This window comes from Aethalodelphis obliquidens, unplaced genomic scaffold (assembly GCF_003676395.1).
Source record: "Aethalodelphis obliquidens isolate GAN/ISIS:26980383/991018 unplaced genomic scaffold, ASM367639v1 scaffold2, whole genome shotgun sequence".
NCBI lineage: Eukaryota > Metazoa > Chordata > Mammalia > Artiodactyla > Delphinidae > Aethalodelphis > Aethalodelphis obliquidens.
Genome location: NW_020837946.1, coordinates 6151815 through 6170559, shown reverse-complemented (window position 1 = coordinate 6170559; position 18745 = coordinate 6151815). Strand labels below are relative to the sequence as shown.

The 18745-nt window shown below is 44.3% G+C and overlaps 1 protein-coding gene across 1 annotated transcript; it reads left to right on the top strand.

The window, feature by feature from the left end:
- The first annotated feature begins 633 nt into the window (after positions 1 to 633).
- Positions 634 to 18367, top strand: SPP2 (secreted phosphoprotein 2). Its single transcript, XM_027114307.1, has 7 exons — positions 634 to 712; positions 812 to 936; positions 7981 to 8103; positions 9217 to 9327; positions 15219 to 15273; positions 16042 to 16098; positions 18282 to 18367. The coding sequence occupies exons 1-7, from the start codon at positions 640 to 642 to the stop codon at positions 18365 to 18367; spliced, it is 630 nt and encodes a 209-aa protein (XP_026970108.1). The 5' UTR covers positions 634 to 639.
- Positions 18368 to 18745: the final 378 nt, after the last annotated feature.

Below are 18745 nucleotides of genomic sequence, written 5' to 3'. Positions count from 1 at the left end.
ACTCATCTGTATGCAAATACCTTATCATCCAAGTGAGATGTGAAAATGCCCGTAAGAAGAGAGGGCTGGTGGACACGGAGGCTGTTCTTTATTGCACGTGAACTTGTTTGGCATATTTAAGCCCTGCAGATTAAATTCTCTCCTTTCCAGTCATAATCTCCAGTATGATCATGAAATAACCACACAATTTTTATAAACAGTCAACTGCAGGATCTTTAGGAATATGAGAGGGAATTAAATGGACAAAAATGTAAAATTAACTGTTTTGTTGAAAGTAAGGTGGCATCCCCTCTCTCCAAAAATGAAAGGAAAATAAAGAGAAATAGGCCGTCCATGTGGATGAAATTAGCAAACAGTGCACGCGGAGTCCCCGCCTCTTGACGGCTCTTGCCGCGGGCTAAAGTCCCATGTTGAGGTCCAAACTTCAAAAGCGTCCTCAAACTGTACCCTTTCCCTAGGAAAAGGCAGCAGTAAATATTGACTGCAGGATCAATTGTCTCTGTTGAAGCCGCAGTCTGCTTAAGTCGGAGTGAGCAAGCCAGGTCACACTGGATAAAGAGCTGCTTTCAGGACGACTGGTCACCCCCAAACACATAGACACAATCTGCTGGGATCGGAACTGAAATGATCCTTCCCAGAATGGAGAAGATGGTGATGAAGGTGCTGATTATGTTTGTCCTTGGAACGAACTACTGGTTCCACTACTGTGCAGGTAAGGAGTTCAGGGTCAGGCCACCTGCCCTTGATGATGCAGAGCTGTCCTCATCCATGCATCCTGTCTCACGGTGTCCTCATGTGTTTATGAGTCCAGGTTTTCCCGTGTATGACTATGACCCGTCTTCCTTGAGGGAAGCTGTCAGCGCCTCCATGGCAAAAGTGAATTCCCAGTCGCTGAGCCCCTATCTGTTTCGGGCGTTCAGAAGCTCAGTTAGAAGAGTAAGTGCTTGGTATGTCTGCTCTAGTCCTCCTTATACTGCTTTCTGGTTTTTTCTTTTGTCCTTTTCTGGGTTACACGTTAAAAATTTTCCAGTTTAAAAAGATAATAGCTACTCATCTCTTTCACACTCTTTTTTTTTTTTAATAGAGAAAGGATTTAATTATAATTATTGTCGTAAAGCTCTCAAAGCTACTTCGGATGACTGATTCTTCTTGCATTTTTCTTCCCTCTGGCATCATTCCCTATTTCCAGATGTTACCCTCTGCACATCCTGCTTCTGGACCCAAAGTCCCCATGGTTCCTTTTGAGATGTTTTATTAAAAACTGCTTGTTTATTAGAAATGAGGCTTTTTCAAGTTCAGCAGTTCTGCTCCTAATACTTATAGGAAATAAATTCTGGCTTTTGAGCCAAAGAAATCCACTTTGCTTTGTCAATTTTGTAATAGTCTGTTTCCTGTTAGCTTGGGGAAATGGGGAAAAGATGAATTTTCATGGGCTTCCAGTGACTAAGGCCGTGATTGGCAAAGAAAGAAACAGAGTTATCCTTCCAAGGAAATGAGAAACTAGCCTGCAGATCGCCTCCCTCCTGGCTGGGCCCCAGGTGATTTCACCTCCTGCTCGTTGTTCCATGCAAGGGGGGTGGGGGGGGGGCAGCAGAAATACCTGCCGGAGAGTTTAGGTTAGGTTAAGAGTTTAGGTTAAGATGCGGGGTGAGGAGCTTCTACAAAGTTCCTGGACCTACAAATGAGAACTCGTTGCAGACGGGCCGCCTGGGAACTGCGAACTGTGGAGACATGGCCAGGGGTCCAGGCAGCGGCCGCCTCCTCGCAGAGGCCAGAAGGGCATTACTTCCTCTCCACCTTCATGCTCACCTCTCCCATCCCTGCTGGGCACCACCTTAGCACACACCTGGTTTGTCCCCTCTCCTCCTGTGAAGGGAACACAGCTCATGGCTCCGTAGCTCCAGTCTCCAAATACAATACATTCATCTTGACCCAGCTCCTTCATAAACTAGCTCAGTTTCTTATTTCCAGATTCCCAGGAAATTAATTGAATTGTCCCAGCTGTCTTTTCTAATTGGGTCATAGGTCACGAAGATGATGCTGTAGCTAGTCCAGAACCAGGCTGTTGTGACCAGACTGGGGTCACTTGGCCTGGCTGTCGCGGTGCGAGAGCACGGCGAGATACGTGTGGTCAGCTGCCAGGCCAGAGGGCGAGTTCCTTCTGGAGGAGGACTGGGCAGAATGAAGAACCCCTCCGTCGTACACTGGCTGTTTGGGCTTCCATCTTTTGCACTTAATGAAATCCACGTGTGGTGTGGGGCAATCGGTGTCCCCTTGCCAAGCTTGCAAATGAGTTTAGATTTGCTTGTAATTTAGCTAGTGGTTGCTACAGAAGAAAGTTGGTAGTTAATTAAGTGAATAAGATCATGAGGACAGGTCCTGAGAGAACCAGTTACTGACACCGTGGAAATCTGGCCAGTGGAGACGAGCTAGCATGAGGCGTAGTCATCCAGAGAACATTCCAGCACGTGGGCCATCTTGGTATCAGACACCGGAGCCCAGACACACAGGATTCTTTACAGGCACCTGTAAAGAAACACACCTATGTATGTGGGCGTGTGATCCTTAGTGAGAACACAGGAGGGAGATGCCGCTCCGCCTCCCGTGCGCTGCTCTGCTACCTGGAATTCTGCACATTCTCGTTTCTTTCCAGCCTTTTCTCACTATTCAAATTCATTGGCCGAGTTACATTCACCATGTCCCTTCCATGAAAACTTCCTTTCTTCTCCCAATGGAGGAAGAACTCTCCTGCTTTGATCTGTCCTGGTGATACGTCTTTCTTCTTAGAAGTGGTTCACATTTTGCTTTATTGTATGCGTTAGTCATGCCTTCTATAAACACCCTGAAGATGGCCCCAAATATGCCAATTCCCTTCATAACAGTAGCCATGAGAGATCCACTCAGAGCTAAGCAAAGTCCTCAGGAAAGAGATGAGGGAACAGATCAGATCACTGTCCCTGAGGGTACAAAACCATTCACAAAATAGTAACAGAAATGAGCTCGAAACATTGCGAAAAATGTGTCACTTCTCCACAGCCGACAAAATCAGAATGAAAATAACCAGGGGAAAGGTGAAAGGGAAATCTCAAACACTGCTAGAGAAAATGTAATTTGGTAAAATTACCTTTGCAAACGTGCAATTTGTTAAGCATGTTTATAAACACATTAAACATTAAAAATAGCAAATGTTTATAACATTTGATCTCATAGTTTCATTTCTAGGAGTATGTCCGAAGGAAATAAGTGGTTTGGTCATGTTTGCGTATGTGCAGGAGGTTTGGGGTGGAGTTCAGTGGGCTGAGGGTGAGGGGTCCGGCCCCACTACTTTATCCCTGAGTTTGCTTCATAAGCCCAGTGGTTCTCGACCCCTGCACATCAGCATCATCTGGGAGATTGAAATACTCCTGATGTCCAGGCAGGATGGTGACTAATTAAATCCCAGTCCCTGAGGGTGGGGCTCATATTCTTACATGTTTCCTGGTCATTCTAATGTGTAGCCAGGGTTAAGAACCACTGCGATTTACCAGGGGCTTGGATCAAATGCTCTTGCCATTGATTGTAAGTAACTTAACTCTTGGGCTCCAGGTTTAAAAAGGATGGGAGAGCATGGGGAAACGTAATCAGCCACGATGACTTCCTTGTTCCAACATCGACACTAGGCACACACAGACTGTTCCCTCAATGTACACAAGCAGAGAAAGGAAAGGTGGACACAGGCCCTGTGCTGGGGGTGAGGAACAGAGAGGCTGGACCAGGCCGTGCTCCCATGGAGCTCAGATACCACTGCAGAGAGAGAGGGGAGGGAGAGGAGGGGAGTGGATGAAAGGAGAATGGGGTGCAAATTCTATAAGTGAAGGTAGTCTCAGAGAGTGGGGAGTCCTGTGGAGAAAATAAAACAGGGTGATGGATGGGCTGGGCCTGGGCTGGGGCAGCAGTCAGAGGGGAGAGAAGTCGCCACAGAGGTGCCGTATTTGAGCTAAGACTCACTCAGTGATGAGAACCTCCAGCCGTGGGAGGACCTCCTGCAGGGGGTAGTTGGGAGGAGGTTTTAAATAAAATGCAAGAAGGCCTTCTAAGATCTCTGCAGCTGTTGTGTGGAGCGGGATGCCAGGAGAAAGCCCAGACAGCAACCGTGAGAAGCAGATGGTGACCTATGGCAACTGAGGCTCTTAGTGTGGGGAAGGTGAGGAGTAGATGGATTCTGGGATATTTGGGGCAAAGCCACGGAAGCTTTGGGATCCTTTACGTGTCTACGCCCATTTCTGTCCATTTTTACCTTTCCTCTTTGCACGTTTTGCCTTTTGGCTTTCTACGTTTTGCTAGGCAGCTATACCTGAGCTTTACTTTTTGTCCAATCATAAGGGCTTAGTTTGAAAATCCTAAATGATCACTGTGTTAGTCAGGCTTCTCCAGAGAAGCAGAGAAGAGATGGACAGAGTCAGAGACAGACAGAGACAGGGAGAGATAGATTTTAAAGAATTGGTCCACACTACTGTGGAGGCTTGGTAAAGCCCAAATCTGCAGGGTGGGCCAGCAGGCTGGAGACCCAGGGAAAAACTGACGTTGCGGTTCAAGTCTGAAGGCCGGCTGTTGGCAGAATTGCTTCCTGCTGAGAAAAAGGTCAGTCTCGGCTCTAGTCTGACCTTCAACTGATTGGATGAGGCCCACCCACATGAAGGAGGGTAATCTGCTTTCCTCAAAGTCCACCACTTTAACCTCATCCAAAAACCTCTTCACAGAAGCATCCAGATCAATGTTTGACCAGAGCTCTGGACACGGTGGCCCAGCTAAACTGACACATAACGTTAAACATGGTACTCTCCAAAAGGAACTGTTGTGGGTATTTTATGGCTTGTATATTTTTATTTCTTTTTGAAATAAAAAAATCAAAATATACTTATTATAAAGAGTCACAGGATACAACAAGAAAGAGAAAACCAAGAGCAACATTCGTTATCCAGCCCTCTGAGACACCCACTATGAACATGCGGCAGGATGTCTTTTTGGATTTTTTTCTCTTCATATGTGGGTATAAAATATATATTTTTTAAAAAAACAGGACCACACTGTAACACCGATTGTAAAGGACCGTGATTTATTTCAGCCGTAACGCTGGGTTTGGGATTTTCTCCAGTTGATTCCTTAGGGTTGAGTATTTGGGTTGTCCCCCATTTTTCAAAGAACACAGAGCAGAAATTCACTGGCTGAAAGTGAATTCAAATGAAAAAGCAGAGTTATTTGACTTTTCTCCATATTCTGGAAAGGGCGCTTAAAAGTGCTTAGAGATGCAAAAAGCTTGCAAAATCATCTCACAGTTAAAATTATCAGTACGCAAACCCCCTGCATTTTCATCTTTTAAACTAAGCTTTTGTCCTGCCAGTTTGCTTTCATCAGGTTGCTTTAAGAAATTGTGGAAGCATGATGGGGGGTGGGGGGCTGGCAGGGAGAGCCTGCTTGATGCGCTCCAGCTGAAGAGTTTTTAATTTTTTTAAGAGATTCAGATTTAATATCTAACATGTAAAAATGATCAGTAAACAGGGTCATAATGGCAAGGATGAGTTTTTTTAAATCTCAGAATTTTTAAAAAATTAATTAATTTATTTTCGCTGTGTTGGGTCCTCGTTTCTGTGCGAGGGCTTTCTTCTAGTTGCGGTGAGCGGGGGCCACTCTTCATCACGGTGCGCGGGCCTCTGACTGTCGCGGCCTCTCTTGTTGCGGAGCACAGGCTGCAGACGCGCAGGCTCAGTAGTTGTGGCTCACGGGCCCAGTTGCTCCGCGGCATGTGGGATCCTCCCAGACCAGGGCTCGAACCTGTGTCCCCTGCATTGGCAGGCGGATTCTCAACCACTGCGCCACCAGGGAAGCCCAAGATTGAGTTTTTAATCCTACTTGTTTTTAGAAAACTCGGCTTGTATCAGCCCTCCTCATCCTGCGCCAGAAAGAGACACAAAGACGCCCCCATCCCGAGCTTGGAGCTGTGGCCACTTATTTCCAAAGCAAACTATCCCGTTACTCCCTGCCTGAAAGTGGTCCCACCGACTGTCACAGTGCTGTCACCACCTCTCTCCCCACTGGGCAGTAGGTGAATGTGTGGGTTGACTCAAATTTGCCAAAGGATGGGCTCAAGAGCTCAAAGGGAAGGAGTTTTTGGAGCCTGGGGTGAGGTCAGGCAGTGGAGCCCACCTCCCTGCTGCCATCTTGTCCCTGCCCCCGTGTGCTCTCTTTGTAGCAGCCATGGTGACTCAGATCTTACCTCTTCGAAGCCTCTGAGAACTTCTCATTGCAATGAGAATGAAGTCAAAACTCGTTCCCACGGGCTATGGGACCATCGACTATCTGGCGCGCTCCTTCCCATCCTTTAAGTCCCAGCTTAAATACGCCTTCCTTGGGAGGATTTCTCAGGCGCCTCGTCTAAACTATCTGCTCTCCATCCCCACTGCCACGTTGATTTTTTACTCTTAACTCTATAGCCGTCTGGAAGGTCCTTGTTCAGTTTTCTTTAGTGTGTTTGCTGCGTGGTGCCCCACCACTCTGCCCCAGGTGGAATCTAAGCTCCGTGGGGTCTTCCCTGCCGTGCTTCTGGTGCAGCGCACACAGTGGGCATTTAGTAAGTCAGGAGATGTCCGTGTCATCGGAACAGCACACTCATCAGGAAGTTTGGAAGGTACCCCCAGTATCCCACCCTTGGTGGAAAGGAGTGGAAAGCTGTGTAATCTTATTCATAGATCTGAACTGATCAACCGGGAAGCGGGGCTGGATAACACTGTACAGCAGAGATGTACTTGCTACTTACTTATTTCAGGAATTATTAAGAAAGTATGGAGCATTCTTTTAGGAAAATGACACTTAAAATACTTTGCTTTTGCTTTGGAAATAAGTGGCTAGCTCCAAGCTCAGGATGGAGGGGTCTTTGTGTCTCTTTCTGACTCAGGATGAAGAGTGCTGACACAAGTAGAGTTTTCTAAAAACTCAGCCTTGCCATTATTTATGACCCTGGTCATTGATAATTTTTACATATTAGATATTAAATCTGAATCTCATACGTACGTTGACACTTAAAATAAGTTGATTCTTGTTATTTGCGGCAGTTACATTCCATAAAGATTCTGCGAACGCTGGTTTAGTGAATCCTGAGCCGTTTATCCTGGGGAATTCAGGGTGAGGTTTCTGAGAGCCTCTGGTCACAATATTTCGGTTAACTGATCAATATGTGCCCTTGTTGTATGTGTGTTTTCACTTAAAGACTTATTTAATATATATGGTGACTCGTTACCATTGAGCTCACTGTACCAGCGCTGTCACTCAGGCCTGAGCAAAGCTCAGCTAACACATGTATTTTCTCCGTCAGGCACATCATAGCCTTCCTGTGCTTAGGAAACTAGACAGCTTGTCAGCACTAGGCTTGGGGGCCAATTTAAACAGCAAAATCACCAAGGAAAAGCACAAAAATGAGAAAACCGTGACACACAATAGACCATGAAATTGACTTGTGTACGGTCTGGCTGCTGAGGCAAAGAGGCTGAGCCTTTCATCACCTCATCTGACCCCGGTCGGGAGCGCGTGCATCTGGCGACTCAAGTTCTTTGCCGCCCAGCGTGTCTTCATGAGTGGCCGTGAGGGCACCCGGCACTGATTGGGGTTAGATGTACATTTTGGCAAGTAGGCAAATTTGCAAATACGGAATCTGTAAATCCCGAGGATTCATCATAAATGTAAGTCATTAGCAGCAGTGCTTAGCGTGGAGGCAGGACACCCAAGTTCTGGTCCTATTGTCTCAGTAAAGTCTTGTGAGCCTTCGGTAAAGCCCTTCTTCCCCTGGTCTTCAGAATGAGGGCGTGGATCTGGGTGATTGCCACGAGAATTGAAAGCTTTAGTGGTGGGGTGTTCTGTCACTTTCTCTCCTTGGGCAAGGAGACACATTCCTAGCGTGTGACCTTCAGAAACACATCTATGGCAGACTGACGCTTTGTTTTCATGAAGGTCAACATCCTGGATGAGGACAGCTTGACCATGGACATAGAGCTCCGCATCCGGGAGACGACGTGCAGGAGGGGCTCTGGGGAAGACCCCGCCACCTGTGACTTCCAGAGGGGCTACTACGTGGTAAGAGTCGGGGGAAAGGCCACCAGCCCAGAAAACAACGCAAGGGAGCACCTGTCTTCCTACATCGCCGGGACCTGATTCAAAGCCACACCAAGGGCTTGGCCACTGCCTGGCGTCTGGACACCCTGGGAGGCACCACTAACTGTGTCCATGCTGTCCCCTGGGCAGGGGCGGCGTGACTCAGTGGTCGAGGACTCGAGCTCTTGGAGTCCGCGGTCCTGAGTAATCCTGGCAAATTATTTAACTCCTGCTGCCTCAGCTTTCTCAGCTTTCCTATTTAAAAATAGGGATAATGATGGTTCCAGGCAAAGTGAATACGAAGAGGCCAATAGCCAAGAAAAATCCCAGAGACATTTCAAATTCTATTTTAAATGAATTTAAAATGCCAGCTGTGTTCCTGGTGCGAGGTGCACTGTTTTATAGTTGACTGTTGTATAACATCTGTCTCCTCCACCAGCTTGGGCTCCATGGGGGTCAGGACCACAGCGTGGTCAGTTTCATCTCCCCAGTGACCAGCACATGGCCCCATGCTTGGTTAACCCCAGGGATGGGAGGCACCCCAAATTCACTGTCCGAGGCGTTCTCGTTCAGATGTACGAGGTCTCAGGGTTTTGTTACTTTATCGTTGTGATGTCTGGGTCATTACACAGGGGTGTCAATCCTGAAAAGAGGACCCGTTGTTTTGTTGTTTCGTGAGACTTTTCGCTGTGGCTCTGTTTCACAAAGGTCCCAAACCCAAGTGTCACTAGCATTTGTTTCTAATGAAATCTGAGGCCAAGGGAGAGCAGAGCAGGGTCCTTGGGAGATCTTCCCATTTCTTGTTGTTCAAAAGGAAAGGCATTCGAGGGAGCCCACTCAGTGCTCAGGAAGGGAACATCTTCTTTCCCTCAGGACTTGTAATGTAGCAAAAGCCTAAGAGATATTTAAGTCATCATTTGTTTCTGCTTAGGTCTTGAGAAATTTTCATTTTGGAAAAATGAAATGTCTCTGTGAATTTTTCCTTTCTGTCTGCATCATTGCGTCAAGCCCTATGGTGTTGCCTGATTTCTTAGATAGGTCGTAACCATTTCTACCAGCTGCCGGGCATGGAACTCACTGCTTCCCCTTTTCCAGCCGGCAGTTGCTTGCAGAAGCACCGTGTGGGTGTCTGCTGAGCAGGTGCAGGACGTGTGGGTTCGCTGCCAGTGGTCCTCCAGCTCCTCCGAGTCTAACAGCAGTGAAGAGGTAGGTGCAGGGGCTTGGCATCCTTTGGGACAGCACCTACCTCTTAGGGTCTGTGTGGGTCTGTGACAGGCAGGCCGGTGTGACAGAGTAGCTGGAGCATCACTCAGGTATAGCTCTGCTGACTCAGCTGGCATCTCCCTTTTACACCTGCAACCTCATGTTCAATATCCCTTACTTCTTCCAATTCTCTCTCTTTTCCTAAGATTTAGGATGTGAGCTTAAAATAACAATGAGCAAATCTTCAAAGTTTTAGATCTAAGTATGCATCTCACTGCCTCTGTGTTTTAGTGGAATGAAGAGGGGCATTTTTTTTTTTTTTTTGCTGTACGCGGGCCTCTCACTGTTGTGACCTCTCCCGTTGCGGAGCACAGGCTCCGGACGCGCAGGCTCAGCGGCCATGGCTCACGGGCCCAGCCGCTCCGTGGCATGTGGGAATCTTCCCGGACCGGGGCACGAACCCGTGTCCCCTGCATCAGCAGGCGGACTCTCAACCACTGCGCCACCAGGGAAGCCCAAGAGGGGCATTTTTGATACATCAGTGTTCATTTACCAGCTCTGCAACCTAGGTCAGGAGATTTAATCTCCATGATCTGAAGCTTCTTCATCTGTTAAATGCCAGTAATAGAGACCACCCGATAGGAAGTTGAGAAAACCAAGGAAGTGGATGGACATGAAAGATCTGGTCCAGAATCTGGTACGTAATAGATGCTTGGCAAATGGCAGGACACATCTTTTTTCCTTCAATTGCACTGATATTCATCTGCAATAATGCTGTGAAATCAGTAATATATACATTTCTGACTTGGAATTATATTACTTATTTGTCTGTGTACTGACTGCTTTCCTTACTGGAATGTACATCAAATGAGGGCAGGGAATGTGTGTTTTGTCATCTAGGACAAGGTTTGATACAGGGTAGATGTTCAGTCAATACTTGAATGAATACAAGAAAAATGAGGAAGAAATTGTCAAGAATATGATATGAGGAGGAAGCTTCTAGACTCTAATTTGGGATAAAAACGTAACTATGGCGTTGTTTATTCATAATGGATAATATCTTTGACTGCTACTTAAAAATTGTTTCTACCATTAGACAGCCAAATCTGTCCAATGACATCTTTCTCTACGTATATTTTTATTAATTTTTTCAAGATTTAAATCTGTAGTGAAAATTACATGAAAAGAGTATACAATTTCAACTTCAAGAATTACACATAAAAGTAATGTTCCTCTATTATGAACATACCCAGGACTTCCATATTTTATACGGAAGTCCATTTTAGAGTTAGGAGGGAGTGAGAAACTCCTGTTGCAGGGGTGTTTTCACTGTTGGAAGGAGAATTCTGCAAAAATGTTCAGTTGGGCATAAGGTTATTGATCAATCTCGTTCTCACTGGCAACTTTTGAGGGTCAATCCCCAGGAGATTTCTGGATCCTATCTCCTTGCTGCTAGTTCAGGTACCCAGGGCCTCGACTCCAGTAAAGTATCCAGGATGTAAGGCATGCTTCACAGCTGACACAGTGGCCCACGCCTGGCCAAGCTAACCCAGAAGTGACAGGGACCAAGCATCATGTCACAAGCATTTCATGCGTATTGATTTGTGGTTTGCATGGGGGAAGCTAGGAGACAGTGGAGAGCAAGAAAAGCACTGCTCTGGCTCTTGTGGGGTTTGTGGATGAGTCTGGGAGTGTCCATTAAGCAGGGGTTACCTTGACTACCAGGCAAGCTTTCGGGAGCACGTAGCAAGAGGATGCAATAGCGTGTGGGGTCAGAGCGAGCTTTCCCTGGGGGGCTGAAGGGTGGGTGACCTCAGGACAAAGGGCACAGGGTGTGGAGGGGAAGGATGAGGAGATTCCCAGCACAGGGGAGAGCCTGACGGAGTTCCCTGATGTGTGAGGGAAGCTAAGCTGATGGGTACAAATGGACAGAAATCCATCATGACTGGGAGAAAAATATGAGAAGAGAGGCATAAGGGTGGGGCTGGAGAGGACACCAGTCTGGTCAAGGTGGACCTCATGGGTCATGTCAAGGATCCTTGGCTTGGGGCTAGTCAAGGGTTATAAGTAGGGAAGTGACAGAATAGATGAAGAACAGACTGGAACTAGGTAAGAATGGATGGGGGCACTGGGAGGCTGGCAGGGCAGGTGAGAGAGAGTGCCAAGTAGAGCTAGGAGTTAGTGGTGAATGTCGAGAGAAATGGATGCCTGTTCTTCTATGACCTTTAACACATTAGAAGTTAATAAGTGGCCCCCTAATTTAACCCCTCTTCCATCTCTTTGGAAAGAGATGGAAAGTTGATTTGGAAAGTTGATTCTGATTGTTTGCACAACCCACAAACCTACTGCAACTTTCTAACTGCAGACTGAAGACTACTCACTTTTCTTCCAGTCCCAAGTTTTGTAAGAAGACTCTGATACTAAGTTAAGTTAGTCCCGGAAACAAACAAGATTTTAAAATAAACTCCCAGGTTGCTTTGCCTCAAAGACTAGGAGATCATAAAGGATGATGAGCAAAGAAAAAATTCCTTAAATTAAAGGATTCTGCAATTCGAAAGAAGGAGAAGAAAGCAGATGGAGATTTAAAGTAATTCCTGGCAACTCTAAAATAGATTTCTTACATGAAACAGAAAAAAAAATTAGACGACAGCTGTTAACCATTTTCAGTGAAATAAATGATGATACTACAAACATGAAAGACAATTGACTGGAATGAATTTAGACATAGAACAAATAAATCATTGTTGGAAGTAGGGAATAAAAGAAAGAAAACTGAAAAAAAATATCCCAGAGTAATGAACATAAAGGCCACTTGAAAAACATATGTAGATAGTAAAGGAATTTCCAGAGGAAGGAATATAATGTGAAGAAAGATGGAAGCCATGGAGAGCAAGACCAAACACCCTAATTATTACGAAATAGGACTTAGCTCAAATGGAAAATATCTGGTAAGCATACAATGAGAGAAAGCGTCTCTAATATAAAAACATTCAGGTTTTCCACTACATAATTTTAATAAGTATAAATGCTTTGTAAAAAGATTTGAGCAAATACATTTCTAAAATTGCTAATATTCTCTCTTAACCAAATAAATATTTCAATTATGGGCAGTTTTTATTTTTCTTTTTTAATTTTGAAAAAGAAGCATGTAGAGGATAAACGATTTCTATACAGCGCTTCAGTCAACCACACGACGAAATGCTAACATCTGTAGGATGATGAATGGACTTGATTTTGGACAAATCCTTCTGATTTCGAGTGGATGGGATGAGGTTTGGCTAGAGTTTCAGCCATGAGACCCAAAACAGTGCAAAAGGAGAAACTGAGGAAGAGTGAACAGGAATTCTGGACTCGGGGGAGGAGAGTTACAGGCCTTTCATTTATTTACTCTCTCCCATTTCAAATGATAGAAATTCAACTAGAAGCGACCTAAGCCAAAATGAGCTAATTCCCTGGCTCACGTTCCCAGAAAGGAGAGGAAGGAGTTGTCCTCTTGGACAACTCAATCTAGTGACTGTCAACACTATCTGGGCCACATTCATGTTTTTCCTTCTCCGTCCCTCCTCCCCTTACTGCAGATGAGTTTTCTCCTTGTAACTGGAGGCGAGACTGCAAACCACTCCAGATTCATATCCTCTAAACTTAGGAGGAAACAGAGCACTTCTCTCTAGCTCCAGCTGGAGATACCTCTTGGTATTATTCCCATTGTCCTATCTTAGGTCATGTGTCCCATTTTTTTTTTTTAATAACACTGTTATTGAAATAAATTGGGTTGGCCAAAAATTTCGTTCGGGTTTTTCCATACGATGTTACAGAAGAAGCCGAACGACCTTTTTAGCCAACCCAATAATTCACAGACCATACGATTCACCCCTTTAATGTGTACTGTTCAGTGGTTTTTAGTATGTTCATGAGGTTGTACAACTCTCATCACTATCTAAATCATGAACACTTCATCATCCGGAAAAGAAACCCTAAGACCCCTTACCCTGTTCCTCGTCCTCTCCAGCCCTTAGTAACCGCTAATTTACTTTCTTTGTCTATAGATTTACCTTTTCCAGCCATTTCATATAAATAGAAACATACAATATGTGTTCTTCTGTGAATGGTTTATATTAGTTAGCATGTTTGGAGGTTCATACATGTTATAGCATGTATCAGTACTTTTCATTGTCGAATAATAATCCATTGTATGGATAAGCCACATTTAATTTATCCATTCATTAGTTGATCAAAATGGGGGTTGTTTCTACTTTTTTTTTATACATATCTCTTTTTAAAAAAAAATTTATTTATTTATTTATTTATTTGGTTGCACTGAGTCTTGGTTGTAGCTGCCGGGCTCCTTAGTTGCGACACGAGAACTCTTAGTTGCGACATGTGGCATCTAGTTCCCTGAGCAGGGACTGAACCCAGGCCCCCTGCATTGGGAGCGTGGAGTCTTAACTGCGCCACCAGGGAAGTCCCCGTTTCTACTTTTTGACTATTGTAAATAATGATGCTGTGAGCATTCATGTGCCAGTTTTTGTGTGGGCGTATATTTTTATTTATCTTGGGTATTTACCTATGAGTGGAATTTCTGGGGCGTAAAGTAACTCTGTGTGTAACTTTTTGAGAAACTGCCACGCTGTTTTCCATAATAGCTGTACCATGTTACATTCCCACCAGCAATGTATGAGGGTTCCAGTTTCTACACATCCTTATGAACACTTATCATTGTCTGTCTTTTTAATTTTAGCCATTCTAATGGGTGTGAAGTGGTGCATCATTATTGTTTTGAGTTGCATTTTCCTAATGAGCAATGATTGACTATTTGTTTATATTCTTTGGAAAAACATCTACTCAAATCCTTTGTCGGAATTCCCTGGCGGTCTAGTGATTGGGACTCCGCGATTTCACTGCCACCGAGGACGCAGGTTTGATCCCTGGTTGGGGAACTAAGATGCTGCAAGCTGTGCAAAGTGACCAAAAAAGAAAAAAAGTTCCTTTGCCAAATTTTAAATTGGGTTATTTGTCTTTTTTTGTTGAGTAGTAAGACTTCTTTATATATTTTGTATATAAGTTCCATATCAGACACAAAATTTGCAGATATTTTCTCCCAACTGTGAGGTTTTTTTTTTACTTTCTTTATGGTGCACTTTGAAGAACAAAAGTTTTAAAGTTTAATGAAGTCCAATTGATCCATTTTTTTCTTTTGTTGTTTGTGTGATTCTTACATTTAGATGCATGGTCCATTTTGATTAGGAAGGGGTCCAGCCTCAGTCTTTTGCATGTGGATATCCAGTTGTCTCAGCACCGTTTATTGAAAAGATTATTCTTTCCCCCACTAAACTGTGCCACCTGCTAGACCAATCACTCTGACAAAAGCCAGCAGGCTAACTGACTGTTCACGATGGAGAGGGTAACAGGTAGGTGGCCCAGACACCTTGTAGAAAGGTTGTGAGTCAAGTAGCCACCTTACTTTGTGACTATGGGCTTTCAGTGGCTTCATGAAGACTACTCGTGCACACTTTTTGATTTTTTTTTAATTGAACACATATGGGGACTTCATAGAGAGAAAACTCACAAATTTGACCTAAACACAGTTGATTTGCAAGTCCATATAACGAGGTTCCGTCTTTCTCATCCACAACAATTGGGGGTCATTTTGAGTCTAACGGAAACGTTTTCAGACAATTTAAACTTCATGTAAGTTGCTTTTCCCCACATGCTTTTTTAGACATTACATGTTCAATACCATATAAAGTTATTTAATGTAATGTATTGCCTTATTTCATTAAAAATAAATTACATAATACATCTGAGTCCTCCTGACAATATTTGCATATTTTGCAGTGTCCTTCCTTTTCCTCTCTTTCATGTGCTGATACATACTAATGCCTACATTTACTTAGTTGGTTTTGGGAGATATCTTGGGATCCTCTACCTCAAGAAACAGTTATCTGCTTGGTAAGTTGAGATCCGTTCTTTTTAATTTACATATATGTGTGTGTGTGTGTGTGAATCAACTTCATATTGAAGCTCTCTATCAAGGAGTCATTTAAAACTAGAAATATCTGTACATAAGCTTTGAACAATTACAGAAACCACAGAAAATAAACATTTGCTTTTGCTCCTTTCTTAACAGTAGGCAGTAATGTTACACCTCTTCATTTAGGCAACTCTGTATTTATGCAGAGCCTTTCCATATATGATTCCATTTCATGTCCCAACATCTCTGCCAGTTAGGCAGGACAGGTGTTGGTTTTTACCATAAGAGGGTCCCCCAGCTTGAGCACGCTTGTTCCCTCCTGGGTGCACGACCAGTTTTAGGAGCCAGGTATGAAACAGTGTGTAGGTGGAAGGATCTGGACTAAACCTCATCTGACTGGCTGGGGCTGAATTCTGTAATCCTCCAGCCATAAGAGCAGAGGTGACCATCCCATTAAGAATCTTGCTTCGGGGAGGGAGGGCTTTCTTTTTTTCCCCTTCTTAAGTGGTCTCTCATTGGAAGTGGGATTGAGTTCGTGTTCTATGGCTTAGGAAACATTTCTACCTATTGGTAAAATAGGTAGATAGGAGGATTTTTTCTATTGGAGCTGATGGCAGCAAAACTCTTTGGTGATCTCTCACTGCTTCCTTCCTGGAAAAGCGTATTTGTGGCATCAGTAATAAAGTCCTAGAACATTCCAGAAGTGGGCAGAGGGGGCCTGCCTTATGACTGTTACTGCGTTACAGGTCTCACTCCTGACAGATCAAAAAGTGAGCCATTTTATGAACGGTCACTTGCTAAGTGTTCCTGTTTTCTTCTGTAGGACACCGAACACATCCTTTTCTGATCAAGCCAGACTCCGCTGAAGTCATGTCATAAGAGATAAACCCCTGAAATGCAAAATATTTTAAGGGTAAATGCAAAAAAAAAGAACAGTCCTTCATAAACCAGCTTTGCAAATCATTGAAAAGCTAACTTTGAGGCATCAAAACTCACTTAAAATTTGTCAGGAATCAAAATATCAAATCTAGCTGAGGAAATCAGCACTCACCTGCCTCCTGTCCCAATCTGGAGCATTTTCTGAAAAATCCAAACTCTTTTCAACTTCTCTTTGCCCTCCAACCTCAACTGTACTTTTGAGCAAGCAGACAGAACTAACAGTTATTTAGTTTCTCCCTTTTACGATCACTTTTCTCATTTAACCTTCATGAGAGCACTGTAAACCAGGTGTCTTATCTGCTGACACAGAAGAAATGAGTAACAACTCATGTTGTTTGTTGTAGACACAAAATACTAACTCTCTACTAATTGCTTGACAGTTTTCTCCTTCAGCTTCACAACCATCTTGAGAGGCAACACTATGTTCCTTCCCATTTTGTAGATGGGCAAACTGAGGTTTAATGAGTTTCTGTAACTTGTCCAAGGCTACACGGCCAACGTAGGACTTTGATCCAGGTAGAGAGGGGCAGAGACAGGACTTAGAGACAGATCTGTCAGACTCTAAAGCCTCTGTTTTTTTCATGCTGCTTTACAGAAGAGTTGTGAAATTTACCCTCTGATCAGAGTTCTCCATTAAAATGAATAACACAGATATTAATGTTTCATTGAGCTCAGTGTCTGACCATCCTTAGGCTTTTTCCGAATTTATTTGAAGTACTAAAGCTTACAATCTGAGGCTTGCTTAAAAAAGGGCCTGAGTTTAGACCCCCTCCAATGTGCCACTTGGGGAGAAATACAGTTATTCTAAAAATGTGACCACTGCTGAGAACATTTTTGAACAATTTTTTTAGGAATTATCTTCCAAGTCTAGGGCTCATTCTTTTGAATCTCTGTAGTGATGGAAAACATGTGCTCTTGGATTTAATTTTGGAAATAAATTCAGTTAATCAGATTAATAGCCAACTTGGGTGCATTAGTCATCTATTGTTACGTGTCAAATTACTACAAAACTTAGCAGCTTAAAACAACAAACATTTATTAGCTCACAGTTTCTGAGGGTCAGGAACCTGGAAGTAGCCAAGCTGGGTGTTTCTGGCTCAAGGTCTCTAAAATGATGTAGAGAAGATGTTGATTGTGGCTGTGATCTCATCTGAAGGCTTAGCTGGGACTGAGGAATCCACTTCCAAGGTTACTCACGTGGTGGTTGGCAGGCCTCAGTTCTTCAGGGGCTATTGGAATGAGGGCTTTGGTTTCCTACCATATGGGCCTTTCCACTGGGCTGTCTGAATGTCCTGAAAACATGCCAGCTGGCTTCTGCCAGAGAACATGATGATGAGAGAGAGAGAGAGAGAGAGAGAGAGAGAGAGAGAGAGAGGAGAATGAACAAGCAACAGAGCACCCAAGACAGAAGGCACAGTCTTTTATTAGCTAATTTTGAAAGGGATATAGCATCACTTCTGCATAGTTTATTAATCACGCAGACCAACCCTGGTCCGATGTGGGAGGGGAATACCCGAGAGTGTGAATACCAGCGGGCCATCTCTGAGGCTGGCTACCACTCTGAGAAAATGTCATTTGGGACAAAAAAAATATTATATAGATATAAATTAATGCGACTGATCCTTTTTATATTCCTTGGAAGGTAATTCCAGAGCTGAATTCTAAAAACATTTTGGGCATTGGGACCTTCATTGACGCAGAGGGGCAGCCAACTCAGAGACTGCTTTGAACATGACAATTCAATTTAATTCAACAAATGTGTGTGACAAGCCCTGGGCAGATCCCTCAGAGGACTGAAAGATAAATGTGACAGTCCCTGCCCTCGAAGGCGTGTGGCTGGGGGTTCAGCTGTCACACCGTGCGGGCGAGAGTGAGGGAGAAGTTGATAAGCAAGATGAGGTCATGGTGTTCTTGGGTAGCCTCTTGGCAGCAGGGGCTCTGGTGGTGCTGGTCACAGGCTCTGTCATTAATTTATAGTCACTAAGTCCATGTTGTCTTAGATTTTGATGTGAATGACAGAGCCTGTATATTCCCTTTCTGTCTTCAGGGATCATGAGAAGGGGCTTTCCTCCTGGAAATAGAAGGGGCCTGAACCTGTGGCCCAGAGCAAGAATAAACACTGGCTTTGAGTGACAGCCTTCAGGTAAGGGGACACAGCTAAAAACACGTGTATGTAGAGATGGAAGCTACCAGCGGGGGGGTTGGAGGGTGGGGATGTCTTAAAGCTGCGGTCTCCACACCTGCAGCGTCTGTAGTCTGCTCTTCAGCTCCTGTCTGGCCTCCCACCTTTTCTTCTCTCCTCCCAAATACTGATCCTCGACTGTCTCTTCATTCTTGCACCCTCAGTCTTTTTCCCATGGCTTTTATATGTGCCGTTGTTGATGTGATCAAATTTCTCTAAGAAAAACAAACCACAAACAGAACAGCCCCCTTTCTCTGACCCAGTCTCCCCATCTCAACAGCTGCCTTCCCTCCCTACTTCCTTCTCTGCTAAGCATCTTGACAAAATTG

What these genes read in the sequence shown, in the direction of transcription:
- SPP2 (XM_027114307.1), top strand. Translation starts at nt 640, where the DNA reads ATGGAGAAGATGGTGATGAAGGTGCTGATTATGTTTGTCCTTGGAACG. An exon ending in TCCAGAGGGGCTACTACGTG is followed by an intron (nt 8,104 to 9,216) that starts GTAAGAGTCGGG and finishes CCCCTTTTCCAG; the next exon opens with CCGGCAGTTGCTTGCAGAAG. An exon ending in AAGAAACAGTTATCTGCTTG is followed by an intron (nt 15,274 to 16,041) that starts GTAAGTTGAGAT and finishes ACTGCGTTACAG; the next exon opens with GTCTCACTCCTGACAGATCA.